The following is a 19949-nucleotide window of genomic DNA, read 5'->3' as shown; positions in this document are numbered from 1 at the left end:
GCTTTTTCAGTTCCAAGATTGAATAAGCTTTGAAAGGGTTTAGCTTAGCAGCCATTGCTTCCGGTCCTTTTAAAAGTGCGGCTATAGAATAAACACACCACAGTCTTCATGTCTGATGTCTGTTTGTCACCCGTGTTTGGATACTGCAAGTTTGGAATTGCTCTGTGTGACCATGGGCAAATTGCTTCTCCTTTGGCCCAGCCAGGCATGGTGAGAGTGGAAATCTGTCACTGGATGATCTGGATTCTCTAGGTTCTTTTTCTGCATGAATTATGACTTTGCTTACAACTTAGTCCCCTATATTAAAAAAAACACTTATTAAATCTACACTTTAGGTTAAACATACACAGATATACAAAACCAGCCTTTTTATCAAAGGGCAGAATTATGATTTAAAAAAAAATCAACAACATCAAGGGAATTACTGCCTCAGAACCCGGCCATCTTCCTGGGTTAACTCGGGAGATTCCACTCTCCTAAATGAGGCTGCTTATTTACCAGGTTTCCTAAATTAGCAGCTTTGGGGATATTAAGTAAGATCTGTAAAGAACTGTCCAAGGGAGGTATTGTGTGCGCTGTGCAGTGATTAAGCTATTAAGCTCTAATTGGTATTTTCCTACTCATGGTTTTGTGTGGGAAGCTTTAAAATTCCTTAGGAATTCAATGCTCATCAGCCATCTTCGTGACAGTAGAGAGTGCGGGAACAGTTTTGTAAGTGAGTATGTTGTGAATTTTACTCCCAATGTCCTTTCCTGTTGGTCTATTACATTGCAGATGAAGTGGAAAGGGAAGGACCTGTTTGATTTGGTGTGCCGGACTCTGGGGCTTCGGGAAACCTGGTTCTTTGGACTGCAGTACACTATCAAGGACACCGTGGCCTGGCTCAAAATGGACAAGAAGGTGGGCTTGAACTCATGACACCAGCGGGATGGGGCTTGTGCTTTCTGATTCCCCTGAGAGAGCCCCTAGTTAATTTGCTCATCTACTGCTGTGACATGCAGGAAAGGGGGTAAGTTCCTGAATGAAGCTGTGCAAAAAGCATGTCCTGCAGGCTCTGCTAGACAAACAGTATTCAGTTCACTAGGATGAAACCCTTATCTGCCCTGGCTTTTTTTTTTTTTGCCGTTTCTTTTTGGCTTTATGCCCTTTGGTGTATTAAATCACTCATCAAGCTATATAGATACAAATGACTACTGTCTTCTTATACATAAAAAAATCTCTGAAAGATTCTCTTGGGGTATGTGTTCTTCAGGGAATTTTTTTTTTTTTGGGTCTGGTCATGGGGCTTGAACTCTAGGCCTGGGCACTGTCCCTCAGCTCTTCAGCTCAAGGTTACTGCTCTACCACTTGAGCCATAGCACCACTTCTGGTTTTTCTGCTTATGTGGTGCTAAGAAATCGAACCCAGGGCCTCATGCATGTGAGGCAAGCTCTACCACTGAGCCACCTTCCCAGCCAAATTTTTACAAGTCTTTACAAGAATACCAAGGCCCAACTGCTCATTAATGTGATTGAAAGAATAAAGAAGTTGTGACATAGGAACAGTGCCCCTTTGGTCCTCGGAATCTTCTGAAGTACAGAATGTCTGGGCCCCTGATAATTTTAAGGTGACTTGAAAATTAATATGGCTTTGGGGAGCCACCTTCTCAAGAGTTCATATAATTCCACAGACACTTTCCTATTTTCCTGTTTGCTGGAGAGCTGGGCCATGTGCTTTCGCCAGCCTCTCCTAAAAGACACTAAGGCAGCAGAGGGTACCCCCAAGTGATACCTCTACAACTGCCCGCCCTTGCCAAAGTCATCCACTGCGTAGCCTGATAAACAAAGCTGGGTTTTGCCGGTGAGAATCTAAGCCAAGGTGTTCCAATTATGTTCACATGTGTACACAGTCCTCCACTTTCATGTTGGAGTCCCTGCTGGTTGTAAATTTCAAATGCTAATTCCTAGGGATCATAAATGGGCCAAGTGCCACAGAAGGCAGTGTCAGCGAAGTTGTCCTCAATCCTGTTTTTTTTTTTTTTTTGCATCTCCTCGGTCTTGTCCCTTGGAATTTGAGCAGGGGCATGGAGAGAGATATATCAGACACAGCAAAACTTTCTGCATCTTTTTATGATTCTCAGTGAAGTGAATTTTAAATCATACCTGAGTGGTGGCCAAATAGATATTAGATTGGGGGCATGAGGAGCCATGGAGCCTGCTGCTCAAAGGAAATAAATTACGACACATGTTAATGGAGCCTGGTAGCCTGTCACATGGCATGTTTATGTCCTAAAATGAAATTCACTCTGGAGAGCAGATGGTTCAAGCTTCTCAGGGGGTGGATGGAATTGTTAGAAGATTAAAGGCAGTGGTTTACTTACTGTGCTACAAGCATTTTGTGGGGCGTCTCTGGAGGGTCCTAGAAACAAAGGGTTGCCACATTTCGAAACATGGACAAATTTTGTTTCGCTTCTGTTGCTTAGTTAACATGTAAATGAAGACACATTTAGTTCATTGTCTCTAAGCTGTATTACCTGGACCTGCATAGCAGAGGTGAGCAGCAAAAAGTAAATAAAAAATAAATAATTCTACTACTTTAAATAATTTTCAGATTATCCTCATTCTTCACTAGGGATGGTATCACATGCCTGTAATCTAGCCACTTGGGAGGCACAGATCAGGAGAATTATACTTCCAGGCCAGCCTAGGCAAAAAGTTTGTGAGAAATTTACCCCCCACCCCATCTCAGCCTATAGAAGGCTGAATGTGGTGGCATAAGTCTGTCATGTCATTTACAAGAGGAGCATATACAGGAGGATTGCAGTGCAGGCCCACCCAAGCTTAATGTGAGACCCTGTTTGAAAGACAACTAAAGCTGAAAGGGCTAGAGGCATCTTCCATAAAGGAGAGTGCTCGGTACCTCTGTGCTACACATTTGTAGCTTGTAACTGTTTCTGTGACCTTGAGAACATTGGTGCCTTCATCTTAGCTCCACTTACCCCTTGGGAATAGTGATTGATTTGGTTCAGAACCCCCTCGTGAAGCGGATATTACCCCTTGTTATGGATGGCTCTGTGAATGCTTCCAACTATGGAATCATAGCCTTGGGGAAATGTGAGGAACATAACACGGTGTGTGGGGGTTGGGCGGGGAAATTTATACCTTCCCTGCAAAATGGGCTTTGATGGTAGCGCAGGATAGGGAGCATCACTGTGTGTGTATGTGTGTATCTTTTGCTCTGCAATCCTGCAGGTGTTAGATCACGATGTTTCAAAGGAAGAACCAGTCACCTTTCACTTTCTGGCTAAGTTTTATCCTGAGAATGCTGAGGAAGAGCTAGTTCAGGAGATCACGCAACATTTATTCTTCTTACAGGTAAGTCAGCCCCCATGCCGCCTTCCCCCCTGTATCCCTTCCCTCCTTCCACCCCGGAATTCTGGGAGGCAGCCTGAGTAGACCCCTCCCTTAGCGTTGACCACTAACACCTCCCTATTGCAGAAATGCTCTGCCTTTAGATAGGCAGTTCTTTTGGTTCTGTAATGGAAAAAAATCTTCCAGAACAGAACTATAGCCAAGTGATGAGATTGGTGTCAGATGAAATTGTGAAGGTGTGATGATGAAGCATGGCTAGAAGCAGCTACCTAATCTAAGCCTGCTTTTAGATGGATCCCTGTTTCTTCTAACTTGAAAGTACCCTGCAGTTGCAAAAAATGTCTAAGAAGAGTTTATAAAGCAGCAGTGCTCTGAAGTTCAAAAATCAGCTCTCATTAAGACAGAACTTCTGAATGCCAGCAATACTTGTTTTAGCTCAGGTCTGCTGTACTTCAGTCATCCTGCTGCAAGCTACTCTTGGTAGTCTTCTTTCTCTCCCTCCTCCACTAGAGTGTAAGCCCCTTTAAAAGCACAACTTTCTGAATCCTAAGTAATTGCTCAACCAAATTAAAGGAATTAGAGGACCCATAATTGTAGGATGACCACCTAGTGTTTCATGGAAGGGGATTCACCTGAGGACCCAAACTTTCGTCATCTTTATGTGTGTACTGCTTGGTTAGAGCACTTCTCTAATTTCCTGGCTACTTGCAGTGATCAGCACTGGGGCTGCTTGTATACACCAAGGTACCCACTGTTCATTGCATGATTTCCCAGGAGTAGGTGTGTGGTTTCTCCACAGTCCTCATAATTAATTTGAGGTTCAGTGTATTGTGTTCAGCAAACAGTGAGATGTAATAAAAAGCCCTAAAGAATGTTCTTTTTAAAAAAATATCGCATTGTTTTGTTTTGAAACAAAAATCTTGCTATGTAATAGCCCAGGCTGGACTTCAACTCTTGATGCTCATGCCGCAGCTACCCAAGTACTGGGATTATGGGTGTGCACCACTATACCTAGTTAAATACCTAATAATAATGTTATTAGTTAATTACATACACATAGATGTGTATGTATACACAGTCACCTATATATATAGTTCATAATGTATTATATAATGAACAGAATATGTATTATGGACTATATATAGTTCATGTATATATTTATATAAAAGGAAATATAAGTGTATGTACATAGATCTGGATATTCATATATACATACACATAGTATAAGACAAATTTCTCTTCATTTTCAGGTCAAAGGATAGCTTTTCAGGTTTTTGGGTTTTTTTTGGTCTATTGTGGGGCTTGAACTCAAGGTCTGAGTGCTGTCCTTGAACCTCTTTCTGTTGAAGGCTAGCACTCTACCAATTGATCCACAGCTCCACTTCCTGTTTTTCGAGTGGTTAATTGGAGGTAAGAATCTCATGGGTACTTTTTTGACCCAGCTGGCTTCGAACTGTGATCTTCAGATCTCAGCCTCCTGAGTAGCTAGGATTATAGGCATGAACCACAGGCACCCAGTAACCTTTCAGTTTTTTTATAATGTGCCTTTTTAAGATTTTTCTCTTTGGGGCTGGGAAGGTGGCTCAGTGGTAGAGCACTTGTCTTGCATGCATGAGGCTCTGGGTTCGATTCCTCAGCACCACATAAGCAAAAAGAAGAAAGCCGGAAGTGGCGCTGTGGCTCAAGTGGTAGAGCGCTAGCCTTGAGCTGAAGAGCTGAGGGACAGCGCCCAGGCCCAGAGTTCAGGCCCCATGACCGGACCAAAAAAACAAAACAAAACAAAATAAAATTTTTCTCTTTGAAAAGAAACCAAGGGATTTGAAAGTTGCTCTGCTTCAAAATTTCTCAGATTTTGCTTTCTAAGAAAGTAAAGTCAGTCTTCTGGGAAGAAGCCATGAGTGCAAAGAAGCCACCTAGAGACCGCCTGGGCGCAGAAGATCTTAACATTATTGAAAAGTGCCTGTCTCTCTTGTGAATTTGGCTTGATTTTCCTTGAGCTATTGGGGTGTTTGGGGTCTGAGCACGGCACCATTTACTACTAGTGACATGTGACAGGAGCTGGCCTTGCTGTGGTGTTTACTCCGGGATGCATTCACTTCCTGCAGCTCTCTTGCGTCTGTGGCTGGAAAATCATATGCCGCACCATTCTACAAAATTAAGTGCAATGAGATATGTTAATTCAACATTATGGGGCTTGGAATTATATTTCCTGGACCTCATGTGTACTTAAAAGTTGAATCGATCAAATTTTATTGCTTCCTTTTTCCTTACAGCAGCACATTGAAAGTGCTGGCGTTTTTCTGCAGTCATTGCTCAGTGGCCTTGGTGGCTTTTGTGTGTGAAGACTTGAAAGCAGACTCTGTTTCCTCCGATGTTGTGAGTGCTCCGTGGGGGCTGAGGCGAGTCACCCTCCGAGCACTCCTGACACTTCCCTAGCTCACAGCTGTCACAGCCCAGATGTCAACCTCTGTTGGGGCCAAGATCATGCTTACTCTCCAATCTTGATCGCTAAGAGGGTTTTCATGCAGAGCCAGTGTAACTTCTTAGAAACTGAACTCTCAACTGGTCTGCCGCAGTAAAAATGGTCCCCTTTGTCAGAAAATCCACGAACAGGCTGCTTTGGCATCCCTCATTTAGAACACCCTGCAGCCATCTGCCGTGAGCAGTCTGCACAGCACACTTGCACGCATGCAGTCTCATGTCTCCCTTGTTGTCCCTTTCAGGTGAAGAAGCAGATTTTAGATGAAAAGATCTACTGCCCTCCCGAGGCTTCTGTACTCCTGGCTTCCTATGCTGTCCAGGCCAAGGTAGGCGCAAGGGGAAAATGCCCTCTTCCTGGACATTAGCTCCTGTCACAGGATGACTTCCTGAGATGCCATGAGACTACTGGACTTGAGTGCTGTGGCTGTCCAACTTCTGTGGAAATGTACTCGTGCACGCGCATGTGAGTGTGTGTGTGTGTGTTTAGACAAATAGTAAGTATTACTCTAATGAATTAGAATTCATTCTAAGTGAATTCACTCAGAAAGATGAAATTTCTGTGTAATCTCATTATGCATATGTGATTCATTACATTGACCATGCCAACTTCTTTTTCTTAACCAGGAAAAATGAATTTATGATCTGTTCTTATGGCCAAATGTGGCTTTTAGATCAGTGTGGTTCAGGTCCTCCCTCTAGACTTCCTTTCTGAGCGCCAGCTGCCCTGTGTGAGGTGCACCTTTATATGTTCTCATAGAAGCCACACCCTCACAAGTCCTATCTGCTCAGCTCCACTGGTGTTCACCTGCTTGCCACTATTGGCTTTGGGCCCACTGAGCCCAGCTGAGTTTCCAGGTAGCAAAAGTTAATCCACTTTTATATTTCATCACTGCAGACTGAGAATGGCGAGAGGGGCATCATCATGTATTTATGTCCACCCTGGTTTTTTTTTTTGGGGGGGGGGGGCTGGTCCTGGGGCTTGAACTCAATGCCTAGGTGCTGTCCTTGAGCCTCTTATATTTTTATTTTCAAGGCTAATACTCTACCACTTGAGCCACAGCACCTCTTCCAGCTTTTTTCTGGTGGTTTATTGGAGATAAGAGTCTCATGAGACTTTCCTGCCCCAGTTGGCTTTGAACCATGATCCTCAGATCTCAGCTTCCTAAAGCAAGGATTACATGTTTAAGCCACTGGTGACTGGTCTTGGTTTTTTTTCTCCCCAATACTGGGGCTAGAATTTAGGGCCTCACACTTGTTAGACAAGTGCTCTACCTCTTGAGCCATCTACCTAGCCCATTTTTAGTTACTTTTTTCATTTTTGTGCTCCTTGGACTATGGTCCTCCTACCTTTGCTTCTCATGTAGCAAGGATAACAGGCTTGTGCCACCACTCCTGGCTGATTGAGGTGTGTGTGTGTGTGTGTGTGTGTGTGTGTGTGTGTGTGTGTGTGTGTGTGTGTGTGTGTGTGTGTGTGTGTGTGTGTGTGTGTGTGTGTGTGTGTGTGTGTGTGTGTGTGTGTGTGTGTGTGTGTGTGTGTGTGTGTGTGTGTGTGTGTGTGTGTGTGTGTCTTTTTTGCCCTAGCTGGCCTTGAACTATAATCCTAATGATCCACCTCCGAAGTAGCTGGGATTACCATGGTGAACCATTCAACCTGGCCCTTTCCTCTGTTCCTATAAGTAGAGGGCTGGCTAGGAATGTGGCTTAGTGGTAGAGTGCTTGCCTAGCATGCATGACGCCCTGGGTTCGATTCCTCAGTACCACATACACAGAAAAAGCCAGAAGTAGAGCTGTGTCTCAAATGGTAGCGTGCTAGCCTTGAGCAAAAGAAGCTCAGGGACAGTGCCGAGGTCCTGAGTCCAAACCCAGGGACTGGCAAAACATAAACACACACGTGTGCACACACACACACACACGCGCGCGTACACACACACACACACACACAAACAATAGAGGATCAGCCCACAGTGCCTCATGTCCCTTGGATTTCCTACTTTAATCACATACTACTTTTTTTGTTGTTGTTGGTCATGGAGCTTGAACTCAGGGCCTAGGTGCTGTCCCTGTACTCTTTTTACTCAAGGGTAGCACTCCAGCACTTTGAGTCACAGTGCCACTTCCAGTTTTCTGTTGGAGATTTTCCTGCTTGGGCTGGCTTTGAACCTCAATCCTCCTGAGTAGCTCGGATTACAGGTGTGAGCCACCAGCTCCAGCCATACTACTTTCTTTGGTCCCCTTGCTTCCTGCCTTTTATTAAAGCATAAGAAGATGGCTCCAGAATTAAGACACTTTGACTTGCCACTCTAAAACATAATCTTTTCAGTTTATTTTTCTTTTTCATTATAGGTTTTTATAAAGCTATCTCTACAGTATTAGAAACATTCATAAGATAGTCTTCTTAGCTCACTTCTTTTTAGATAGCTTAATACAATTTTAGATCAAAGCCAGGAAGAGTAGCTGGCCTGTCATTGAGTTAGAGAAAAGGCTGTACCTTGTCACACTGGACAGGCCAGTAGAAATACCAGAGTCAGTTGAATCATTTGGTGACTCATTTAATGTCTGCTGAGTAGTCACCAGATCTTGGGGTGCGGGGTTTGACTATCCTACATGTAGGTACCAGAGCAAGTATCTAACCTCAGTGATTCCCCAAGGTCACTGGGGCAGTCTTGGGTTACATTAAGGACAGAATCCATGGGTTGGGGATTGCATTTTGTGCCTCCTTCTTCATCTTCTCTGGAAAATGAGTAATTGAGAAAACAGAAAATGGGCTTTGATTCAACTAAAACATATGCTTCCTTTTATGCTTTGATCAAGGATATTAGTAACAGGAAAAATGTGTTCTTTCAATCAGTAGCATCTTGACAGTGATGAAGCAGTCATTGTCACAGTCATTAAACCTGGGCACTTAACTGGCCCAGAGTCCATTTTTTTTCTGCTGTACATTTCTTTCCCCAGCAGAGGGAAGTCCCAAGCTCTCAAGGACCTTACCTCAGCCTCAAAGGCTACATTTTTCTGTGTATGGATTTGGTCCACAAATTCAAAGGCCACCTGTTGGGAAGAAAAAAAAAATCACTTTTCAGGGAACCAGCAGATGTTTGCTTAAACAGATTTCACTGTAGGAAAGCCCTACTGATTTGGATCCTACTAATTTGGAGTTAAAAGTGATTCACAGATAGCATATGTGGTTCATATGGAGGAGGCTGTTCTAACTACTTTTTTCCAGCGTAAAATTTAAGGATCTTACAAATAAAGGTAATCTCTGGCTTAAAAAGTCTGCATTTGGTTCAAACTCCAATACCACCAAAAAAAGTCTTCATTCTGGAAACTAAAGTTTACTATAATATATGCTTGCAGTTTCTATTTTCTAGTTAATATTAAAATGGTATTCCTGGTTATAATATTAATAAGATCTTACATTTCTATACTGTTTTTGTCGGGGGGAGGGCATTGGTTGATTTTGGTTTTTATTTTTTGTTTTTGTTGTTGCCAGTACTAGGGTTTGAATGCAAGGCCTAGTGCTCACTCCACTTGTTTGCTTACTCCCTTGGCTGTACTTTACCATTTGAACCACACCCCTAAACCCCTCTTCTTTATTTTTCAAGTAAGTTCTTGAGTTTTTGCTTAGAGCCAGCCATGCTAAGACCTTCTTACCTCCACCTACCTCTGCGTAGATGGGATTATAGGCATATACCCTCATTCCTGGCTTATTTTTGAGGTAAGGTCTCACTTCCTTTTTTTCCCAGGCTGTCCTTGAACTAGAATACTCCTATCTTCTGAGTAGCTGGGATTATAGGTGTGTGCCAACATGCCCTCCTCTGTCTCTACTGTTTAAAAAAGTGTTATAATAGAATATCTCACATGTTACCTATAATAGATCATGTAGTGTTTTTTTTTTGATGCCAAGCCTTCATGAGTATTATGTCTGTTTCGTAAATGGGGAATTTAAGGATCAGAAAGGATTAGTGATTTGTCCAAAGTCCCCCCCTTTTTTTTCCTCTTTTAAATAGGGTATCAGGGTTGGGGAGGTGGCACAATGGTAGAGTGCTTGCCTTGCATGCATGAGGCCCTGGGTTCGATTCTTCAGCACCACATAAGCAGAAAAAGCCGGAAGTGGCGCTGTGGCTCAAGTGGTAGAGCGCTAACCTTAAACTGAAGAGCTGAGGGACAGCTCCAAGCCCAGAGTTCAGGCCCCATGACTGACAAAAAATAAATTTAAAAAATAAAATAGGATATCACTGTGTAGCCCAGGCTGGCCTCAAACTCAAGGCCCTCTTGCCTCAGTTACCTGAATAGCATAATATTTTTATATTAATGCTGCTTCTATTTTTATGGTATACACATACACTTTTTTTTTTTTTTGCTGGTCCTGGGTGCTGTCCCTGACCTTTATAGTTCAAGGCTGGATAGAGCTCTACTGTTTGAGTCATTACTTCACTTTGGCTTTTTGAAGATAAACTTCTCACAGACTTTCTTTCCTGAGCTGGCTTTGAACTGTGATCACCAATCTCATTCTCCTTCAGTAGCTAGGATTACAGATGTGAGCTACCAGTGCCCACCTATAAAACATTCTCTCTCTCTCTCTCTCTTCCCCCCCTCTATATATATATGTATGTGTATATATATACTTTGTAGTAGTGGGGATGTAACTTAGGACCTCACATATGCTAGGCAAGTATTCTACCACTGAGCTGCCCGCTTCTCAATGGGGATTGAAGCAGAGTGGGTCAAGAGAGTGGAGCCTGGCCAGGAACACCTTTGTCTGATCCTTGAATCAGCACTTTGCTCTTTCTCCCTCACCGTCTGTTGAGAATGAGGTCTTTGGGGATTACATGTTGCTTTCTACTGGCTTCCAGTATTACTTGTGTGTCATACTGGTTCCTTCCATTATATGTGTTTCTTTTCTTCCACAACCTTTCAGAGACTGAAAGGAACTTTAGAACTATGAAATTGAGCTCATTAACACATGCAATGTAATTATGCACAGATATATTCATTACAGTATTTCAGCTGTTCAAATGATATAGGCACAGTCAGTTATAAAGCATAAAGAAACAATTACCCTCAAAGTATAAATACAAATATTAATCACATTGTTCAGTTAACAAGAGCCATATTTTTTGGTTGGAGTTTGAATTATGCCTGAATCAAAAGTATGGGCATTTTTATTTTTGGTCCAGTCACATGACACAGAAAACCATCTTACAATGTTTGCACCACCTGTTGAATTTTATATTGGCAATCTGGTAGGTGAAAAGTGTTCTTAGTAAAAGTGACTTTGAAGCCAGGCACTGGTGGCTCACACCTGTAATCCTAGCTACTCAGGAGGCTGAGATCTGAGGATCACCGTTCAAAGCCAGCCCATGCAGGAAATTCCATGAATTTCCAATTGACCACTAGTAAACCAGAAATGGTGCTGTGCCTAGAGTAAAAGAGCTCAGAGACAGCATCCAGGCCCCACGTTCAAGCCCATGACTGGCAAAAAAAGTGACTTTGAGGTATATAATTTATGAATCTTTTAGTGCTAGTTAGAAAAGAATGGTGGGAGAGGACATGTGTGTTTCTTCTCACTTAGTACACGTAGCATAGGCAGTTTATGGTTCTAAGGAGATAACCGCTAAAGAAAAACTGAATATTCAGGGTGCACAGAGCTCAAGGATGTACCATGGATGCTCAATTCACTTCTGCTAATGGCATATCACCTTCTAACAAACCTCACATTTCATCACTTAAATTGAGCACATTTACGTGTGTGTGTGTGTGTGTGTGTGTGTGTGTGTGTGTGTGTGTGTATGTGTATGTGTATGTGTATGTATGTGTGTATATGTATGCATGCATGCTGATCCTGGGGCTTGAACTCAGGGACTAGGTGCTTTCCCTAAGCTTTTTTTGGTTTACAAGGCTAGTACTTTACCATTTAAACCACAGCTTCACTTCCCACTTTTTATAGGTTTATTGGAGATAAGAGTCTCACTGCCTGGGGTGGCTCTGAACTGTAATCCTCAGATTTCAACCTCCTGATTGGGTAGGATTACAGATGTGAGTCATCAGTGCCTGGCACATATACTTTCTCCTTGCTATGTGGGCATCATTTGCTTTTTGGGAGGCATACTTTCACAGAATTCAATGCAGGGAAACACTTAGATGATGATAATGTGGGACTAACTGAGAACTTCTCTAGTAATCTATGTGTAATGCATGTGGAAATTTAATTTTTTTGATTATTTATTTTTGGTTTATATTTTTGACTGTGCTTGGCCAAAACTGCATATTAAAAATTATGGGAAAAGTTGGGCTTATGAGGCTGGGAAGGTGGCTCAGTGCTAGAGTGCTTGCCTCGCATGCATGAGCCCCTGGGTTCGATTCCTCAGTACCACATAAACAGAAAAAGCTGGAAGTGGTGCTGTGGCTCAAGGAGCACTGGCCTTGAGCTGAAGAGCTGAGGGACAGCTCCCAGGCCCAGAGTTCATACCCCACGATCGACAAAAAAAAAAAAAAGTTGGGTTTACTGAACTTCTTTTTTTTTTTTTTGGATTTGGGGCTTCAACTCTGGGCTTGGGTGCTATTCTTGTGCTCTTCAGCCACAGCCACTTCTGGTTTTTTAATGGTTTATTAGAGATAAGAGTCTCATGGACTTTCCTGCCTGGGCTGGCTTTGAACTGTGATCCTCAGATCTCAGCCTCCTGAGTAGCTAGGATTATAGGCATGAACCATTAGCACCCAATTTCTTACTGTACTTTTTTTTTTTTTTTTTTTGGTTGGTCATAGGGCTTGAACTCTGGGCTTGGGCACTGTCCCTGCACTCTTCAGCTCAAGATGAGTGCTCTACTGCTTGAGCCACAGTGCCACTTTGTTTTTTAGTGGTTTATTAGAGATAAGAGTCTCACAGACTTTCCTGCCTGGGCTGGCTTTGAACCACGATCCTCAGATCTCAGCCTCCTGAGTAGCTAGGACTACAGGCATGAGCCACCAGCACCCGGCTCTTACTGTACTCTTGAATGTAATCAGGGATGGGGTGCCAAAGTTCAGTTCAGTTAAGAAACTGCATACATGTAAAATGTAATTGAGTGTCAAGAATTGAAGCTGGAGAGATCTACAGAGGAACAGATCATAAAAGGTCTTAATTTTACCCTTTGGGTGAAACTAAGTCAGTGAAGTTTATATTGTAGACAGATCCTGCAGTAGCAGAATTGTCAGGTTGTCATGCTGATGAGATTCACACTTCATTAGCAGTTGGATGGATAAGAGGAGATTTTAGAATGTTCAGTAGTTTTTAGTATATTCAGAACGTGATCAGTCATGACCACTACCTAATTCTAGAATATTTCCATCACCCCTGCCCCCACCATCGGTTACTCCTGCCCACCCCTCCCCCTTCCTCTGGCAACCACTAATGTGCTTTCTGTCCCTATAGACTCACCTGTTGTAGACATTTCAGATAAGTAGAATTCTATAATATGCAGCTCTTGCACATTTCTTCTTTTTTACTTAAAACCATCAGAGCAGGTTGATTGGCTTATTCTTTTTTAACTGCTGAGCAGCGTTTCATAGAGACACCATGGATTATGTAGACATCTTTATTGGCAGATATTTTGTTAAATTTTGGCAGCCCTAGGGGTTGAACTCAGGACTTTGTACTTGCTAGGCAGTGTGCTCCACCAGTTGAGTATGCTTTTAGCACTTAGCTACATTAATTTTATTTGAGGTAGATCTTACTTTATGCCTAGCCAGTCTGGACTATGATCCTCCTATTTGTGCTTCCTTTTGTGGCTGGCATGAGAGGCTTATACCACTATTCTCAGCCCTTATACTTTCTCCATAGCCTGGGATTGCTGGTGTGCATTGTACCCAGCCACTGGTTGAGACAGATTTTTACAAACTTCTTTTGCCCAGGTTGGCTTTGAGCCCTGATTGCCCAGTCTCTGCCTCCTATAATTCCATAGCTAGGATTATAGGCTTCAAGCACCATAGCTTTGCTTTTCTTTCTGTTATTTCTCTGCTGTTTATAAACAAATACAAATGTCACTTAAGGCATATATTAATATTTCACTGTGATAGACACTATAAAATGACAAACTGAGTTTTGTGGAGTTTTTTTGGGTCGGTCATGGGGCTTGAATTCTGGTCTGGGGCACTGTCCCTCAGCTTTTCAGCTCAAGGTGAGCTCTCTACCACTTGAGCCACAGTGCCACTTCTGGTTTTCTGAGTGGTTTATTGGAGATAAGAGTCTCATGGACTTTCCTGCCTGGGTTGGCTTTCAACTGTGATCCTCAGATCTCAGCCTCCTGAGTAGCTAGGATTACAGGTGTGAGCCACTGATGCCCAGCTGACATACTGAGTTTTAAAGGATATTAAAAAAGTCTTTTGGGTAGTATTGGGCATTGAAGTTAGGGACTTGTGCTTGGCAGGCAAGTGCCCTGCCATTTGAGCTATGCTCTTAGTTCTTTTTACTTTCATCTATTTTTTAGAGAGGTACTATCCTTTTGCCTGGGCCAGCCTCTCCCTGTCTTTGCAGTAGCTAGGATTATAAGCATGAGCCACCATGCTGTGCCTCATTTAAAATTTATGTAATGTTTAGCCAAGTGTGGTGGTGCATGCCTATAATCCCAGCACTCAGGAAACTGAGGCAGTAGGCTGAGCCTGGGGCATGTGTCGTTTTCAAGGCTGGGCTATACTACAAGTTGAGATTCTGTCCTACAAAAACCAAAAATAAATAAAATGGAAGTAATATTTAATAAAAGAAGTCAGAAACAAGACCACATATTGCAAGATTCTGTTGAAAGGAAATGTCCAACGAGGCAAATCCACAGAGACAGAAAGTAGATTTAGTGGTTGCCAGAGGGCAGGAGGAGGAAATTAAGAGTGACTGCTGTAGGTGTGGGTTTTCTTTTGAAGGTGATGGAAGTGTTCTAGGAGTAGAATAGTGTTGGTTGCACAACATACTGAATATACTAAAACTCAGTGGAACGTATACTTAAAATGATAAACTTTACACATGCAAATCTTATTTTTAAAACATTTAAATATACATACATATGGCCAAATCACCCTATGCAAGTGTTGTCCTAATTAACTTCTAACAACAATGTATGAGAATATCCAAATATATACATGTTCTCCAACAGTGGCTACTGTCAGCCTTTTAATCTTTACTAATCTGATAGAAAAATGGAACTTAAATAATTTGCATTTCCATACTTGTTGTACTAAGTATCTTCTTTTTTTGGGGGGGGGGTGGTCCAGTTGTGGGGCTTGAACTCTGGGCCTGGGCGCTGTCCCTCAGCTCTTCAGCTCAAGGCTAGCGCTCTACCACTTGAGCCACAGCGCCACTTCCGGCATTTTTCTTTTTGCTTATGTGGTGCTGAGGAATTGAACCCAGGGCCTCATGCATGTAAGGCAAGCGCTCTACCACTGAGCCACCTTCCCAGCCATGTACTAAGCATCTTCTAATAGGTTCATTGGCTGTTTGTATTTCTTTTCTCTGCAGCATCTGCTTATGACTTGTCCTGAATTGTTTATCTTTTTCTGATTGATTTATAACATACTTGAATTTACGGTTTCTTTACTTTCGTTTTATTGATTTGTGATCCATATATTCTGGATATCCACTTTGTGTCTATTTTTACATCTCAGACTTGTCAGTCTTTTGTTTATGTTTAGAGTGACTTAGAAAGGCTTCATCAACCATCACTAACTGTACACATACACACTATTTTTTCTGACATTTTTATAGGTTTTCATTTGTAGATTTAAGTCTAATCTGCCTGAAATTTAGCAACTGTGTGTGCTAGAGATCTGTTTTTTTTCCTATGTATGTATGCACTAAGCATATATATAGAGACACACACACACACATACACATACACACATACACACATAAATCCTGTTTAGAACATTCATATGAATAAAGGAAATTGCAGGAAAAGCCTCCATTTAAAGAATCGATTCTAGGTGCACCTGTAGTCCTAGCTATTTGGAAGGCTGGGACAAAAGAATTGATCCTAGGAGTTTCAGGACAACCTTGGTATTTTTTTTTGAAAGTCAAGTAAAGAAGAAAATAAAAAGAGAATTGTCTCCCGGAATTGTTCAAATGGTAAGGGCTTTTTTGTTTATTTGCTTGCTTTTGTTTTTGTGGTACTGGGGATCAAATCCAGGTAAATGGGTGCTGCACCACCGACCTCCACCCCCAGACCAAAGCAGCTGGAAGTTGGAAAGATCATTTATCTTATGACATGATTTGTTCTTAATTGCCAAATCCTCAATGTGATAACAGTATTTGTTTTGTTTGATGTTAGAGATTGAACCCAGGTCCTCATACATGCTAAGCATGTACTCTACCACTGAGCCAGACCCTGAACCTTCTCCCTTCTTGAATTTCAAGTTTTTTATATCAGGAGTAGATCCAGACTTTGTGGGTCCTGATGTGGAGATAATATAGGGGCATTCTCTTTAATGTAAAAATATCAAATGATGAATATAAGATTAGGCCAGGCAGCTGCAGAGACCTGAAACCCAAGCTTCCTTACCTTCCCAGCAAATCCAACCTGTTTGTTATCAGATTGCATCTGTTACATAAAAGCATGAGAAGCAGCTACTCTGCATCTACCAAGCGCAGTGACTTTCTTTTATATTCACCATTGCCATGACTGCAGGATTAGGGTTTTCTTCCTTTGGTTTTTAAAGAGACATTTAAGAGCAGACACATACATCAAGGTGGCTTTAATGTGGTGAGTGCAGTTAGTCCAATGGCAAAGTCCTTTCAGCCGTCTTCGCCACCCCTGCATTGCTCAGACATAATATATTTGATCAGTGAAGTAGCTGGGAGCACCATATAATTTAATAATGGGGATCATTAATCTTGCAAGTGTTGGGAACCTGAATTTACAACTTGAACTTTGCATATCTGCTTACTTCTGCATTAAAGTTTCCTCCATGCTGTTGAAAGATTTGCAAATGCTACTAACAGGGCTGTCTTTCATATCTTTGTCCTCCTTCAAAAACTGGGGAGGCAGAGCAGTGACCAGTGGGATCCTAACTAGTACAGAGATGCCAGTAATAATCACACTCAGCTGGGTGCTTGTGGCTCATGCCTGTAATCCTAGCTACTCAGGAGGCTGAGATTTGAGGATTAAGGTTCAAAGCTAGCCAGGGCAGAGAAGTCCATGAGTCCATTTAACCACCAGAAAACTGGAGGTGGAGCTATGGCTCAACATGGTAGAGTACTAGCCTTGAGTGAAAAGGCTGGGTACTGAGTTCAAGTCCCATTGACTGACCAAAAATAAAAAATAAAATAAAATCATGCCTGACTCTAGGCAGGAAGCAACCACTATGAAGGGCTTACCATGTTTGTCTTTCTTTCTCCTTATCACCTGTTAGGAGGCAAGCTCTGTTTTGCTCTTCCTTTGTACCAAGGAGACTGAAGTTTACCAAGGAAATGCTTTGCTTAAGACCCCAAAGATGATAGGTATTCTAGAGCTCTGCCTTCAGAATCCTTGAAGGCCAGTGCCTTTAACAAATAGCCAAATAGGCTTGGAGATCAATCTCTTCTGCCATCTAGTTGTATCTGTCAAAGATAACTCTTTAAAACTTTACAGGCATGAGCTGGGTGCCAGTGGCTCACTGTAACCTGTAACCCTAGCTAATCAGGAGGCTGAAATCTGAGGATCAGGGTTCAAAGCCAGCCCGGGCAGGAACGTCTGTGAGACTCATCTCCAATTCACCACCAGAAAATTAGAAGTGGCTCTGTGGCTCAAGTGGAAGAGTGCTTGCCTTGAGCTGAAGAGCTCAGGGACAGTGCCCAGGCCCAGAGTTCAAGACCCACAACCGACAAAAACAAAAAACAAACTTTTCAGGCATTATTTCCTTTATTCTTTACAAGAGTCCTGTGTGGTAATTACAAGTATAAGCCCCATTTTACAGAAGAGAAAACTGGGGCGACAAACTTTTCAAAGCCATATAGCTATTGAATGAAACCTTGAATGGCCTACATCCAGAGCCTCCTTCCTGGGCTCTGTGGTGCCTTCCAGAATGCTTATCTCCTTACTGTCAGGGCTTACTATGTCTGCCAGAAGTAGGGAGAAATCTGGTCCTCTCTGTGTATTGTATTTTTGCAGTGATGGGAGCCACACACTCAGTTAGTTCTCTTTTGTATTTTGAGACAGGGTCTTGATATGCAGCCCAGGATAGCCTTGAGCTCACAGTCCTCCTACCTCAGCCTCCTAAGTGCACATTGTACTTGATCCAAAGATGTAATTTTTTTACCCCATCTGCTGGAAATGGAACCCAGCAAGTGTCTTACCACCGTGGTTTGTTGTTTGAGACAGAATCTCTCTATGAAACTGGCCTCAGACTTCCTGAGTGATGAGATAACAGGTGTTACTAGGTTTTTTGTTTTTTGTTTTTGAGATAGCAGTGTGGCAGTGTAATACTGGGGATTACACTTAGGATCTCACATTGTTCAAGTGCTTTACCACTTGAACCATGCCCCAACCCAATTAAGAGCTTCTGAAGAAATTATTAATTTATGGGGGACTTTTACTATCAGAGTAGTATGGGAATGAGTCATGATCTTGTCAATCATGTCTATGATTTGGTGGGCTAGTTCATTTGGATAGTAGTATACTAGAAGTAATCCCATCAGAAAGGTGGCAGCCTGACCTGATTGGATGGGACATAGTACCAGCAGCAATATGCCTGACCTTGTGTTTTACAGTGTTGGTGACTAGAAAGAAATACTCATAAAAGAGTATTCTGTGATATAGAACCTTGTTTTTTTTTTTTTTAAACAAAAAGAGAAGTACTGAATGCTGATTAATAAAAAGACAGGCTTTTCCCTGCCACCCCAGGGGCTCATGGACAATTCCATCTATTCTCCTGAGCACCCTGGGAAGGTACTGGCTATTGTGTAAGCACCATGGTTGTCTAACCAGCTTGCTCCCCACCTTTGGTGAGTCTGCGCCGTGTTTATCAGAGTGGGCAGGGTGAGAGACACACAGCGCTTGCGGCGTCCTTCCTTCAGGAAAGACCCTCTTCTTCTGGGCCACACAAGTGTGGATCCACCTAAATGGATTTCTCTCCTTCCTTGAGGAGCAGTGCTCCACCGTGGGGTGTGGATGCAGGCACTGCAGACCTGCGCAGTGGGGTGCCTGGGCCGCCTCAAGCTGAGTTGTGATGCGTGGCGAGCACAGGCCTGGCCGGGGTGCATGGCTCTAGGCAGCTCTGGCCAGTTCTAGGTGCTTGGCCCATGAGGTGGCTGTCTGTCTGCTGAGATGTGATGGATTTGGGCGAGTAGCAAAGTCAGTCAGAGTGGGAGGTTGGATGATAAGAAGTAGATTCTTGGTGAGATTGAAGACTTTATTTGGGAACCAAAAACCTGAATTTATCTCTTGAACCTTGAGCCACATACTTTCCTTGAAGTATGCTTTCCTGCTGATTTTCGCTAGGGGTTGGGGTGCCGGGAAGCATGGGGAGGCTTGTTTCATGGCCTGCTGTACTGGAAACCCGCAGGCCTGCAGCAGATTTAAATTCCAACCCTTGTTGTATCTGATAGAAGATGTTGAAAGTATGCAAACGCACACAAATGGAGTTGAGTCCCCTGTAGGATGGTGGGTGGCGTGGTGGACGGCGGATATGAAGAGAGCTGTCCCTGTACCATTTCGTTCATTGGATTCTCAGGCATGGTTTGGCAGTGCAAGAGCTCTGTGCCATTAACAAATTCAATAAAAAGTACGTATATGGGGGTGGGGTGGGGGAGACAGGCTCTGATTTATGTGTTTCACAGTTAGCCTCTTTCTAAACATTGTTTTCTTTTTTGAATTTCGGGAGATTGGATCTAGGGCCTGCTAATGCTAGGCCAAGTGAGGTATGCCCTTAGCCTCATTCTCCCTTGTTTATTTTGTATGTGTGTCTTTATGTCTGTGTGTGCTAGTCCTGGGGCTTGAACTCATGACCTGGGTGCTGAACCTGAGTGTTTTTGCTCAGAGCCAGCACTCTACCACTTGAGCCATAGCTCCATTTCTCGTTTGTTGTTGGTTACTTGTAGAGAAAAGTTCTATGGACTTTCTTGCCCCTGCTAGCTTTGAACCACAATCTTCAGAACTCAGCCTCCCGAGTTGCTAGGATTAC

General features: G+C 42.8%; 1 protein-coding gene across 3 annotated transcripts in view; it reads left to right on the top strand.

The window, feature by feature from the left end:
• Window positions 1-19949, top strand: part of Nf2 (NF2, moesin-ezrin-radixin like (MERLIN) tumor suppressor) — a 94076-nt gene that overhangs the window by 32121 nt on the left and 42006 nt on the right. For all 3 annotated transcript variants that reach the window (XM_069994571.1, XM_069994572.1, XM_069994573.1), the window contains exons 2-4: window positions 775-900; window positions 3231-3353; window positions 6074-6157. In XM_069994571.1, coding sequence (XP_069850672.1) covers window positions 775-900; window positions 3231-3353; window positions 6074-6157 — 333 coding nt within the window. The remainder of the gene's footprint in view (window positions 1-774; window positions 901-3230; window positions 3354-6073; window positions 6158-19949) is intronic.

Source organism: Dipodomys merriami, unplaced genomic scaffold (genome assembly GCF_024711535.1).
Source record: "Dipodomys merriami isolate MVZ:Mamm:240054 unplaced genomic scaffold, mDipMer1.0.p SCAF_45, whole genome shotgun sequence".
NCBI lineage: Eukaryota > Metazoa > Chordata > Mammalia > Rodentia > Heteromyidae > Dipodomys > Dipodomys merriami.
This window is presented reverse-complemented; position numbering and strand designations above follow the sequence as displayed.